The sequence below is a fragment of the Mastigoproctus giganteus genome, chromosome 10 (assembly GCF_048544385.1).
Source record: "Mastigoproctus giganteus isolate SK-2022 chromosome 10, ASM4854438v1, whole genome shotgun sequence".
In the NCBI taxonomy this organism is placed as follows: domain Eukaryota; kingdom Metazoa; phylum Arthropoda; class Arachnida; order Uropygi; family Thelyphonidae; genus Mastigoproctus; species Mastigoproctus giganteus.
Genome location: NC_143584.1, coordinates 91,768,157 through 91,782,599, shown reverse-complemented (window position 1 = coordinate 91,782,599; position 14,443 = coordinate 91,768,157). Strand labels below are relative to the sequence as shown.

General features: G+C 39.1%; 1 protein-coding gene across 1 annotated transcript in view; it reads right to left on the bottom strand.

The window, feature by feature from the left end:
* Positions 1-14,100, bottom strand: part of LOC150079150 (ankyrin repeat and fibronectin type-III domain-containing protein 1-like) — a 205,550-nt gene extending 191,450 nt beyond the window's left edge. Inside the window, exon 1 of the mRNA XM_090383663.1 lies at positions 13,849-14,100. Coding sequence (XP_090239789.1) covers positions 13,849-13,991 — 143 coding nt within the window. The 5' untranslated portion in view covers positions 13,992-14,100. The remainder of the gene's footprint in view (positions 1-13,848) is intronic.
* Between the last annotated feature and the right edge of the window lie 343 nt (positions 14,101-14,443).

Here is a 14,443-nt window from a genome sequence, read left to right as displayed (position 1 = left end):
AATTAAATTCGATTCTAACAGCAAAGTTGATCTGCATAGTTATCAGGTCCAAATGTATGCATACGTCTCGCTGTCCCTCTTCATGTTCCGCCCCTTCATTCCCTATCCGCCCCTTCGTATTCGTAAAAATGTTCGGAGTACGTGCCGCTATTCTTCTTCTCACCCTTAAACAGTACTTGAGTCAACGGCAATTCGCTTGATTAGACTTTAATTATTTTAACTTCATCTTAATCTTTTTCTAAATAGGCTGCTTATCTGAATACACCGAAGCAAAGGCGTCGCTGAACATGCCAGATCACATTCGTTTAAGTATTTTGTGTAACACACCTCTCTTAAGTAATTTAAAAAGTGTTTCTGGTCTAATTGTCACTTTCTGGGTGGAGCAGCAGCACGCAAGCCCGCAAAACACGTGAAGAAAGGTGTCAGAAGAGGAAACAGAATTATAGCAATCTACTTCCTGTAGCAAACTGCTTGTCATAATACTTAACACGCCCTATAATTAATGAATTTGTGTTTGCTCATGCCACGAAATTTTGCAAAAGTATCGCGGAGCTCTTTTTTTGTCTATTGACAGAGTATCTGAAGAGGGAGTGGAAGGAACTGGATCATCCCACAATTGTACATTCACGGAAAAATGCACTTGGCGTTTATTAAAAAGTTTAAGCATTTTTAAAAGACAACTTTCATGATCACAAAAAGCCTTCTAAGCTCTTCGTGTAACGGATGCATACTAGGATTAGTAGAAACAAGATGCATATCAGAGTCTTAGATGATAATGGATTACTCTAAATAAGACTTACCCTAACGTATTTTTGCCATATTAGAACCACTCGAGAATCAACTTATCTGCCCTCGTGTAATAGGTCCATAAATTGCGTATGTTTTCTGGTCGATTTGCCGAAGAACTTTTATGGGCTTCTTTCACTTCGTGACAGAGACCGAATAACTCGGCCACGGAGTAAAAAAAGCCCATAAAGTTCCTCGCGTCATTGACGGGATTCGAACCCAGACCTTTTCAACCCAGTGTGAAGAGGCCGGTGATTATAACCACTATGCTATCAGAGCGGAACACGAATTAATTTTCTTTTTCAATCCTTTCCAGACTGATTTAACGTTCCACAGTAAAGACGGCCGTGATTGAGGACTCCATTCAGTGATGTGATTCGAGCCATTCAACTCAATTAGTGACCCAAGTCATCAGTAATAAAATCACTAAAGCCATTCAGCAGAACAATAGCCACTTGTCTCTCATTTGTGCTGATATTGATGGACGATATACAAGTGCTAGAGTCAACAGCTCTTCTCTTGATTAGACTTTAATTATTTTAACTTCCAGTAACACGTGTGAATATTGTAATGTCCAGCTATAATAACAAAATGACAGGTCCAATATTAGTACCTCATCGGAAGCTTCATATGCTACGAACAGATCCTACTGTTTTGGCAGGGACGTGATTCTACTGTGATACATCTTGTTAGAACAGACAACTGTTTGATAAAAGGGACTATTATTTAAAACGGAATCATTCATCTCTGGTTTTCATATTTGTCCAAAGTAGATTTTGGGTCGTTATCACTTCACTTTCAAGATGATCGCCGAAATACGTAGCGGATTAACAGGTGAAAGTGACAAAAACGTGTTTCTTTTTTAAATTGAATATAAAAACAACAGTTTCAATAATTTTTTTAATTTAATACTTTTATTCTTCGTGTTCTTCAGTCTCTCACTATTGTGTTTATGTCTATGCACTGTATTTAAATGTGCAATATTATCACGATGTTTTATTTCTTCACGCATTAATTAAAATGCACGCTTTAATTTTTCCTGTATTGTGTGAATAACTGAAAACTATTTCAAAAATAAATTTGCAATCAAATTTGTGGCCGACAAACTGATAATGTTTCTCGATTCGAATCTAAAAAAAAAAAAAAAAAAAAAAAAAACACTAAAACATGTACAATCAATACATGGAATACTCAAAGGCTGATACATGGAGGGTGTAGGATATACTGTCAAATTATGCACTATTCACATTAAAGTAAAGTACAGTATTTTGAAGCCATTTTCAGATGTTACCCCCATGCCAGAACACGCTGGACGAGAGGTACAGGTACCCATATTAGCCAGCACGATAACAACGAGTAGTGGATTTAAGCAGGCATATTACACCTGTGAACACACGTGTATTCAATGGTGAACGACGATATTTGTCATTGGATAAGTAGATACGAGCAAAGTGGTCTGCTGATACCCAGCTCAACTCACGTTGTTTACCACTGATGGACGTGTAATGGGTGTTCAGGATGCCAAGAAAAGAAAACGAATGCAGAGTGCCTTTGGTCTTTTTTCAGAACACTAGAAGCAAAGTGATCTTAACTACTGTGCTAACAGCTACGGCCCTGGTTTTGATTGTAAGAAATGTTTCTTCTCACAGTTCAGTTCTGGCTCGCTCGTCATCACTGAAGATACCATCAGCTGCAATGGATCACTACGCGTCGATGCGGACGACGTCAAAGCATGTCTGCATCTTCCCAATTTTAATCTGATAGAGAAAGGGTGGAATCGTTTGGAAAGACTCAGAGCGACAACAGTTGTCAATGAATACAGGAATCCGAGGAACACTCTTATGCGAATGGATCTATATAGGATAGAATATCCGTGAAAATATTCGAACAATGCTAAAGGTGTTTTTCCTGCCACTTTCACTAAAGCTGAGCAGACAAATACGAACTAAATTTTCTAATATTTGGTACGTCGATGTATTAATATTCCAATCAGATCGAAAGGGTTATGATCGCGTAATTCCTCCCTCACTCCCGAAAGGGTGGAAAGAAAGGATGGTGAGAGTGAAAGAGAGAAACTCTTTTGCAGATTGGAACCATTGGTTTGATTAATCAACTGTGAAGCATTAGAACCTACTTTTATCGATTGAATTCAAACCTAGCTCTTCCTCATTAAAAACTAAACTCTGAAAAGCCGAACAAAAATCGAGGAAGCTATGGAGGTCCATAGCTATCAAATATCAAAAGAGAAACAAAAATACTAACTGGCCCCCAATATTAATGGATTTCAAGCGTGCACTCATGACCGCAATGGTATTGACCACAATACCATTGCGGTCATGAGCGCACGCTTGAAATCCATTAAGTGTGTGCTTGTTGCGAGTTCACAGGCCAACTTGCATGTTGCACAGGCTGAAAAAGCCGGATTAGCTCCAGAGGGGAACCCTACATCTCTGCTTGAGATGAACTAACTACAGCCTCGAATGAAGAGGACTTTAGAAATTCTTCCAGTCGTTGAAAGAAATCGAAGCCAGACCTCAATGAACGAGTGGCAAACGGCGATGTATCTTGCCAATTAGGCTGCCACGGAGTGTTTGATATTTAATTAAATAAACTAATGAGAAAAGCTATTCAAGTTTGTTTCTAGTAATTTCTCATGAATAAACTTAACTGTCGACAATTAATTAAACTTCACCGAATTCTTTAAGATGTAATGTTTAATAAGAAACAAAGCAAGAAGTAATCCTACGAAACAAAACTGTTGTCTCGAATCTCTTTAAAATTCTAAGTACTCCCTGTGATTCATAAAAATACACAGCACAGCACCTAGTTTAGTGTTTGGCATCTGCATTTATTACAAGAAATTAATTAAACATCGAGAAGAAACAACACTTAGAAAAAGAGCGGAGATAAAAACTCAATTCACAAAGAATGTTTATGTTGTAGCCGTTTCTCGAGTGCCGTGGGTCCTATCTCACTTATAAATGCAATTCCGTTCTCCATTTTACATATTTTTTCCAACCGCATCCTCTATCCTGCGAAGCTCCATCCTTGAAAATTCCTCAATTAATGTCTCTATTTTATCTTCATTCTTTGTCCTCAGAAAACAATGTGAAGTAAATGGAAATAAGGTCCACCTTTTGTTTCTCGAACAATAGCCCAATTAAACAAAGGACAAGAAAAGCCCTACTTAGAATTTTTTCCAGTTCTCGTTCCATTTTTTGTTTATTTTTCGCCCTTTTTGTCGGAGATTTAAAAACAGCGAGATCTTTTCGAAAGTTCTAGCATACTTTTGAGATAAAAGCAATCTTATAACATAAAAACAAAATTAAGAGCATCGCCTAAATCTCAGCATTGAAACATTTAAATTCGTATTCCGTTTTTATCTTCGCAGCCATTTCAAGCCAGTTTGCTTTTAAATTCTTCCGACTACCGAGATAAATCCTTGAATTTATTCTTATCCCTCTGAAGTACTCAGCATCGCGTGTTTACGTTGCATTCACTTTGCTTAATGCTTTTCTGATGCATAGTTAATCCATTAGATATTGAACTCCCTCCTCCCACTCTCAGGAACAATTGTAGTTGGTGCTCCACGTTAAAACTGCCTTAAACTATTGCGATTTTAAACATGCACATTTTAATCAGGAGTATTGGACTATAACGTCAATAATCGATATTATTCCGAAGAGAAATAAATCCATAAATGTGCACGATTTTTCAAATCTTCTCAAACAAAAACACACAACAGAAATGGATGACAATTGAGAGTCAGTATTACATGGGGAAGAGGCCTCCGTAGTCCAGTGGTCAAGACCGAGAGCAATAGCATACGCTCTTTGAGTTGGTTGATTGGTTGGGGTTTTTTTATGGTCCCAATGCACCATGTCACGCAATTTGAGTAGACCGGGATTCAAGTCCCTGACTGCTAAATACGGTCAATCTTCCAACCCGCACTGGACCAGCGTGGCAGATTATGGTCCATTTCCCTCATCATGAATTGTTGAGGAGGCTTCCATCCTGCAGTGGGTTGATAATGGCTGCAGTTTACCTTCTGTTTTGTTTTTTTTTTTTACCAAAGCAACTCTCTGTGAACATTGTAATGGAGAAAGCAAAAAGGTTTTGTTCTCTGGATAAGAATGCAGTAATAAATAAGAGACTTTCAGCCCTTTAATTTCAACAGAATTTGCGATTCAAAAACAACCGAAGTTACAAAAAAATGAGAGAGAGAGAAAGGGAAAAAAATAGCACAATGACTTTCAAGAAAGATCACTAACGTGTAATAATAGGAAATGTTCTTTCGAATAAGCCGAAAGAATTTATCAGGCTAGCGCCTGATAAATGTCAACACATTATACGAAGATGGTTGTGAGGGGAGTTTCGAGACTGCCGGCTGTTATTTGTAATTTTGTTCAGTAACGCCCACTAGTATTTAGTCTATGGAAATGAGGAGAAGATTACAGTCCAGAGAGATCATTAATTACAATTAAATTTCAAAGAAGGACATCAGCAAATAGATATTTAAAGAAGAAAACATGCTGTCCCAAATGGGATTTTAAAAAGAAAAAGTAAACTGGGGGACGTTGATTACGTTGATATTCCGTTATATAATAGAGGTTGGAGCATTCTTCGTGTCTTTAAACAGTTAAACTTTAAAAAAAGAAGAAATGTTATTAGAAATAGACCTTACACGTATAAGCGAACAATTTTTCATCCTGCCTGAAAATTAGCGAGTAAAATGCAGAAATATAATAATTTATGGCATGTATTTACACAACCACGCAGTTCATTTCCCCCCCCCCCCTCAGTTTACCTGTGGAGAAACCTCATTTATAAACATAGAAATGATGCAAATGACACGAACAAATAAAGGCAACTGAAATTTTAACTTAATCCTCCTAGAAAGCTTCCAAATTTTATTAAAAGTTTTTTTTTCTTTAATTACAAACTCGAATGCATTTAGATGAACCTGAAATACTTTTCGTGAATGTTTTTTTAGAGACTCTACTCAGTTTTTGAATAATATTAATGTTAAATCGAAATTTAAATTTATTTCCTTAAGAAAGGCTTAATAAATCACGTTAAACCCTAACGAAATAACCTTGCTTTCCACCAAGCATCCCATTGCGTTCACTATTTTTATTCATTTATCCAAATCGTGTTCAAAGAGAAGACTTCGATTACAACGTATGTTTCAAGTACGTTTTCCTTATTGCATTTCCCCTCATCCATCTTATTATCTGTTTCCTTCCTATTGTAATCTGCCTACTTCATTCCTGGAAGGATACAAAGTTAAGCAAAGTCATTCGGCGGTATTAGCAGCAAACAGACTAAATGAGTTCAGCAGAACGCGGTTCCAATATGCGGAAGTCATTAACGCGTCTCAACCGATATGAATCCGCAGCTTTGTCAACATACTGCGACACCCACAACCTCACCAAACCCCGTATGATAAGAACCGTAAATTGTTTCATTTGTTCCTGATGTTTAACACCCAACGCTATGTGAGACCAGCCTCGTAACGTACTGCATTATCGATCTGATCAATCGGTTCAAAGATCGATACAAGGATTCAGGAGGTACTGCTTTTGAAGTACGGCTGCTTCGTAATTTCGGGTGTAAAAATCCGTTATCGCCATAGAAACGAATAAAACGCAATCGAGTGGCGTGAAATGTTGCACCTTGTCGAATATTGAAACAGACCCAAGGGCCCGTTCTCCGCTCGTGAAATAAACATCGTTCAAAAGCATACCTGGACGTTGTTTGCATTTTATTTTCGTACTGTCGTATAAACAACCCATTCCAATTAAATTAGAGCGATAGGGTGGCGTGTGTAGTGCTCCTTTCAGAACTAGAACGCTGTTTGGTCATGCAAACGTTTCTTGCTCTAAAACATTATCAGAAGCAGTACGACACGACATTACACATTAAATATAAATCCCTTACAAGGCCTTTTATCAATAATGACCTCTACGAAGAGAGTAGATATGCCATTACACGCGGCTATAGATCACGCAGAAAGAAGCCCATTACCTGCGCAGAAAGAAGATTTTATGGGAGGGGGGACCGAGAGATATAAAAAGGGAAGGTTGCGAGCGTTTGAAGACATGTAGTTGGTCCGTGCATTCAGGAAGAAGGAGATAAAAGAAAAAGAGAGATAGGGAAATTGTAAACTAAGTCAAATGTAAAATATTGAGTACTACGGAATCAACGGCCATTTCGTTTCGTGCAATGTTTCATTTTAGGCTGTACCAGGAACCGAATGAACAAAGAGAAAACCATTCACAAGTTCTGACTTCAACCAAATTGGTTTACTATGAAATAAATCAGTGAGATAATAAAATAATTCAAGCGTCATAGGCTGTCGGTAGCATATACTGCCTTCTTCAACTTAAAGAAGCGTTCCATCGTCCGAATATACTCGGGCCAGGCGGAATACTGGAAATGTGACTTTCATTATCGAATAAACGTTCAGTCCCAGAGAAGCAAAAACTATTTCGCATCCACTGATTGCATATTCAATGAACTCAATTGTTCTTTAAAAGGACTTCTGTAAATCACATTATCAGCGAATCTAATAGGAGAAGAGTGGCTAAGGATGCAACCTCAAACTCATTCTAGTCCTGAAAATTCAAATTCTTCCCAATTATACCTTCGATAAGAAGACGTCGTGAACCATAAAATAAGCAAAACGTATCCAATGTTTCAGCAAGCATCCTTAACTATGTACATCCGAATGTGCTAAGTTGGGTATCGCTAAGGTCTGAAACACATCCTCGGATCAGACATACAGTCGCGCTTGCCACAACCAACTGCTGATATTTGGACCAAAATCCAAGTACTTAGACATGCCCTTGACATCTACGTGCTATTCCGTAAATCATGTTGGCAGCTTGCCCACGGCTACCTACACTCGCCGAGTGTGCAGCCGGAAACTGAGTGGGTATTTCTAACTTCACGAGTCGATCTTCGTTTGTTGCGTGTTAATCAAACCTCTTGCTCTCGCCACCCAGTATTTCTGTCTCTCAAATTTGCTGCTTAGGGCTCTCGCAACAAAAAAAAGGCATCCCGTCCACAAAACACAAACAGAATAGAATCGCAACAGCCGTACAAATTCAAAAGAAATGTGAATGTTTACAGTTTCCAATAGTTTCCGAGGTTATTTGCATAACTAATTGTACATACGCTGTGATTGTTAAATCTCCTATACTTTCTACTAAACTGAAAACATCACTCTGGATTGTTTTTTATGGTTCTTCTGTGTCTTAAGAAATATACAGTAAACTACTAATAATAATAAACTCCACTTGTTCAAAAAACAGATCTGCAACCACGTCGCATCTTGCAGAACCACCACTACTCCATTATCTATAAAGAACTCATCGTGCAGTCCAGGCAAGACATCCTAAACAATAAACGAAGTATCAAATCGACAAACCTTCTACACTTTGGATGTGTTTTAATCTTTACTGCAACAGTGAAAGAAAAAAAAAATAAACAACTGAAGCGATTATAATCTTGTAGTGCCTCCTCAATGAAAAGGCCAACTAACAATTTATAAAATACCACTTTCATGATGTACAAAACACAAGAATATTTCTTCTTTCGATCTCTCCTGATCGCTAACAGCAGGTGGGGTGGATGAAAAGCCGAAACATTTGGAGTCTGGTGGACCCAAACATTTTTACTGAACGGCAACGGTGTTCTTATTGAGGTTTTTCACCCCTTTCCTACCCCAGAACCGGAGAAAGACGCAGGGCTATTGATTGGCCGACTGCCGTATCTTGATAAGAAGCCAAAATGGATCAATACGGTTGCGAAGGTGGGCAAACTCAGATCATCTCTGCAGAGGTAGAGTTAACGAATTGACGGGACAGCGGAATCAACCTTCGACATCAAAACTGCCCTTCGAAATCCTCCGTTACACGGGCACAGGCTATAAAAGCGGGCACGTCTGGAAGTCGCGTGAAATGTGCGCGCGATGATTTCACTTCCCTTCGTCCGGCAGAACGACAAAATTTTGCAAAAGTGTTCCGTTCCGCGAAAGTACCGCAATGCGCGTTCCCTTCAAAATACGGCGCCTGCGCGTGCTCACTTGCTGGGGGAAAATTTCTCGACTTCCGATCAGTGTCAGCCGCAACTTGGAACAAACTTTGAGAAGAAGGTGAAAAGTGCCGAAGCACCGCGATGGTTTCGGGATTTGCATGGTGTCGTGGGTAAGTCAACCAAGGTTCTAACGATGCGCGAGAGAAGGGTTCTTAACCTCGTATAATGGCTTCGGAGTTAGATAAGTCGGCACGAAGGACACGCCGGGTTCACGCGATGTCCAATTTCATATTTGTGAGCAAAAATGATGCGAAGGAACGGACGTTTTCTGCATCGCCCGGCCGGCGGTTATTTCTGGCTGACCTAAATATTTTAGTCACTTTTCGTTAAATCTTCCTGCGTTTTCTCGCTCGAATATACTACACGTGACGTCATCACAGGTTGTGCGTGCAACCTGCGATATCAAAAATTTAAATGGCCGAACTTTAAACACTATGTCGCCTGGCGGCGTGCGTCGAACAGACTCCACCACATCTGTTGATATACGACGAATACTAGCGAACTAATGAGAGAGAAGAGGATGCTCGCGATTGCAGACTGCACTTTTCAGGCGCTCTGCAGGTGTAGAAATAAATATAAAATCCCAGTCGTGATTTTGTTATTATACAATTACTGAAATGACCTTGCTGTACTTGATATTTAACTGACAATGGGAAGTTAAAATTATTCTCTAAAGTTTACGTGACCCCTTCCCTCCTAGTTACCCCTAACTGACTTTATTCGTCAGGCCCCAAAACCAAAGCAACTCTTCATTAAATCGATGTTAAAATAACTCGCCTCGCCGGTTATTTTAAATCCGGCGAATGATCCGTTGTAGATCGTGTGCACTCCATTGTTTTATCACTTTAAAATTAAAAGCTCTCTCTATCTATCTACCTATCTATTAAGCAGGTCTGTTGGTCTAGTTTCCCTTAATTAAACTTCGAAGGCCGGGGATCACGTGACCCTCACTATATCAGCAGCCCGGTTGACTAGTGCGCAGGCTACTGAAGTCTCAGGAAATGAACCAGATCAGAGCGTCTGGGTGTCTTGACAGCTGGGTGATCAATGCAGGCAGCTGCATGACCTCATTGCTCGCTGACGAAGAAATTTTCCAAGAAAGTGTTACCTAACTCCTTTCTTCTCGATACTATCACCAATCTTCTCCACCCCCCCCCCCAAAAAAGTGACACTTTAATCGTTTCCATGTCAACTATTCTTCACTCATTTATATCAACAAGTCGAGGATTTGTGTAAAAAATGACAAATTGTATAAACAAACCAATAAAATTTTTCATAAATTTGCGCTGTGATGAAAGTTTTGTGAGAAATATCGAAACGTTTCTGCGCTGATCTATGATTTTCAGCGTAGCTATTTGTTCACCGTATTCAAAACAGCTACTGCAATATTTATGACGTTCATGCAAATAACTGTTTCATCTCTTAGATGGATAAACGCCACATTCGCTCTGGGGGTTGACGCGACTGCTAGATGCTGCTTCGTATGTAATAGAATGCGAAGATGAAATGTCGTCACAATGGATGCTACGACACACTATTCCTGAGATTTACCGTGAAAAGTTCTTTGCAACCAGCAGCCTTGATTCAGTTTTGCATAAACTTGCTCTCGATATTCACAAGGCGGTTTGGCTACGATAAACACGCCACAGAAGGAGCGCTGCAACGGAACAACGTGGTAAAAGCAGCTCCCCTTCCAAATATCAACTTCGGGATTTTCTACTGGGAGGAGCAGTTTGGAACTTATTGATCGCCCAACAGGTTTTGATAAATAAAAAAAATATATATGGCGTATTACTTCACCTATGGAAGCGGCCATTCTAACCATCCAAATGCCCGAAGAGAGCTTTAAAGATTTGTATTCTTAACCTGAAAATTCCTTCTTCGTTCTTTCTTTTTTAAAGCGTGATCACGTTTAAATGATGGATGTTTGAGACCAGCATATCTGCTATGTATGTTGCCTGTGCATCTGATTTATCAATGATATTAAATATTTAATCACCGTTGGTCTAATATTCAATGGCAATCATAAACAACTGCATATTCAAACGCTGTTGGTTGTTTACAAATCTGTGTATATTCATACACTGAGCCACCGAAGGCTATATATAACTTAAATACAAGGTATCAGTTGTACTGTGCGAGTTAACTGCTTTTTGGGGATGAAAAACTCGAGTTTCCGGGAGAGGGATACCACGTAATTCTTCCACTATGACAAAAACATATTTAAGCATGCCTATTTTTGCTTTGCCCTTATTGTGGTGTGTCTATTGGTTAACCCAAACTACTGTGTCCTCACAGCAATGTCGCAGCTTGTTCCCCTGATTATTAAGCCCCCTTATCTTTAAATATTTTCTAACTATGCATATAGGATCATTTACAACTGTTCACTTATTATTCTTCGGTACAATTAGATGAAATAAGGGCCAGCAAGTCGAAAGGTTGTTAAAATTGCTAATCAAGCTATTAATGGCCTTAATGAACATCAAAACTAATCACAAACAAAAAAGTGATAGGATAACCACTGGTAAATATCGATTAATCAATCGCACAGTATAAATTAGTGCGTATTTTTTAAATACCGAAATTTAAATTCCGAAATTAATTACCTTTATTTTAATAATCGAATTTTATGAATTATTATCGCACGTTTAATTAACTACAAAATCAAAATCTTTCTCTTGGCGATATAGAAAACAAAGCAGAAAAAAAACACGCATTTGGCACAAGTAGAAAAAATATAACAAACCAGCTGCTATTAATAAGGTGTTTTTAGTCAGAGTGCCACTCCGGCGTTTCCCTTGGCATGCTTGTCCCTGAGTTCATAACCCGACTACATTTTAGTGATAATTTTTATACTTCGGTTTTCGCTGATGCTCTTAAGTGTTTACAGAATTAGCTTGCAGCTGTAGCGACTATTAACTTCAGAAATATCGATCGGAGGAGGTTTTTATAAACCTGAGAATTCTGCCTAAAAACTCCTTTAGAGACATCTTTATGTACTGATAACGATGGTGACCTTCGAACAACGCTTCGCTTGCTCTTCCGCTGTTTTAATTCTGATAAGCCGCTGTAAAGGAGTGCAACATCAATCAGAATAATCTTAAAAAAAAATCAAAATTTAACAATTCCAAAAAAGAAAACACTTCATGAAAAAGGATAAGTAAAAATTCGATAAATTAACAAGAAAAAAACTTCCCAACTGTGCACCCCACTTGACCACTCATCTTTCCAGTGGATCACAAACGCTTTAAATATTTTCGCGCGTCTTAATCTGAAATTATCTTGCTCTACTTCCTGCCATTTATCCAACGATATCTTTATCTGAATAAAAATATTTTACACTTTAACTATAAAAATAAAAACTCGTGGATTTTGGCTTTCGCATTTCTTAAAAATCGATTCTTCTACCCACACTGAAAACGGAATTAACAGAGCCAATTTTTAAGAATAAAAACCAAATAATTAGTTAAAACCATTCAGTAAAACTCGTTGTTCTGTAAACCTAATTAAACTTAAAAGTCCACAAAGCACCGCCTCGACATTCAATGCAAATATTCTGACGTCATTGAAACAAAAGATGTGCACGCGATTTAATTTCGGTTTATAATAAATACTGCACGCGATTTAATTCTGATTCAAGTTCAGTTATAATAAATACACGAAGAACTGTTGCTGGTTGAAATACAAAAGCCGAAATTTATTTCTTTGCACGAGGGGAAGAAAAACAAATATTTGAGTACTGCCCACCATAACTCCAAAACTAATCTGCAGGGTCAGTTTTTTTGTTTAAAGCTTTCGTGGTAAAATACTCGAGTCGCTGCAAGAAAGATTTTGCTATTTTTGGATTTCTTCCAAGTGCGTAAATCAACAACCTAAATACACTCGTAACATAAATAAATACTCTGTTGTAGATCATTTTTAACTTGAGTGACGCTGCTGAAATAAATACAAGCAAAAGAACGCATTTTGCCCCAATATAAACAGCGTAAGTTTTGTTTAAATACTTTTTATGTCAACAACAAATAAATGTCGGCTTAAGTATACATTAATCCAACTTACAGTTTAAGAGTTAATATTTACTTTTGTAAGGAATAAATGCGCGAGAAGGAATACGGGTGTACAGCTATTTAAGTTCCTAACTCCAAGCGTTCATTTCTCCTCCGATCAACTGCATTAAGATGGAGAAATACTCGATTTAAAACCAAATACGAAACTAAAACATGCAAAAGGTATTCATATGAAACAACTTTACGTTTGTCAAACATCATTAAAAATGAGCTTTCATTAGAGCAGAAGGCTTTAAATATGGCGATCATTTTTGGTGTTCGCTGCCACATTGCAAGCAGGGGTGGGAGGAGAGGATGTGCAATGCACACCGATCATTATAACACTAACCAGTGGTCATATATGAATGTCTATTGAGATGACACGTTTCAAATTATTATTATGATGATAATAAGCGGTCCATCGTTCACAATTACGTCGATCTCTGCGCTCATCCGAACACTGCTTAACTGGGAGCAGGAGGACCAATCAGATTTTAAAGTCCATGATGCAATATGATGGTTTATCGACGCTGCTATTACGAACACTTTTTTCTACTGCAGGTGCCTAAACCAGCATGTAGTGTTCATCGAGGACTCACAGGGATGTGCATAAATGGTGATTTTTCATACAATAAGGAGAAGAAAGTTGCATTTGCACTCCAAGACATTCTGCAGCACCTATGCAATATATCAACAATAATCAGAGAGGAAAGTCGTCCGCTCTTTCCTACTCCCCCACCCCCGTGCGAAGAAATCCGCGTTCCATTACCCCACTTTTAAGTGCATTCAAACTTTTCCAGACACTTCATAACTTGCCAGCGAACAACTGCACGATAGCGTTTCTGTTTCCGTCATCAGAGCCCTACCGAGAGGCCGCACTCGTCCCGCGGAAATCAATAAAGGTTGCGCTACTTACCCCTTGCTTCTCTTCTTGTGGAAAGCCTTCTTGATCCGAATGAGAAGGAAAGCTGCCTTGTCCATAGTAAGAGTACCAACATGCTTGGAGGTCGGCGGAGGTGCTGTGGCCATCGCTATTCCTTTCGGGCCACTGAAGGACATTGTAAAAACCCAAAACAAGAAAATCAAACCCGCAGCTCTGCTGCCGAGATGACGGGGTGGTTACGGCGCCGTCGCCAGCGCCGCGGTTTATCCCTGCTACCTGATAGGTTGCCTCTCTTTCCGAACTGGCCTGCTCCACAGCTCCTCTTGACCAAAACTAAGTGTCGCTGACGGTGACTCCGTGGATGCGAGGTGCTCCTCGCAATACGACCAATCACAGGCGTTACTGGTGCCGTTATTTCGACATACACACAAGAGTGTTCTGGTGGGGGATGATGCTGCAGGTGCAAACAAGAAAACTGTGTACAGCGTAGGTGTGGACGAGTTCCCAGGGTAGACTCGACAGACAGTCACGCGAGGAATATGCAGCGGCAGCAACACTTTCAGACATTGTTATGGAGATTGCGATGGAATTGGACTTTTCTTTCTTTCCAACGTGGGCACGTTCTGTC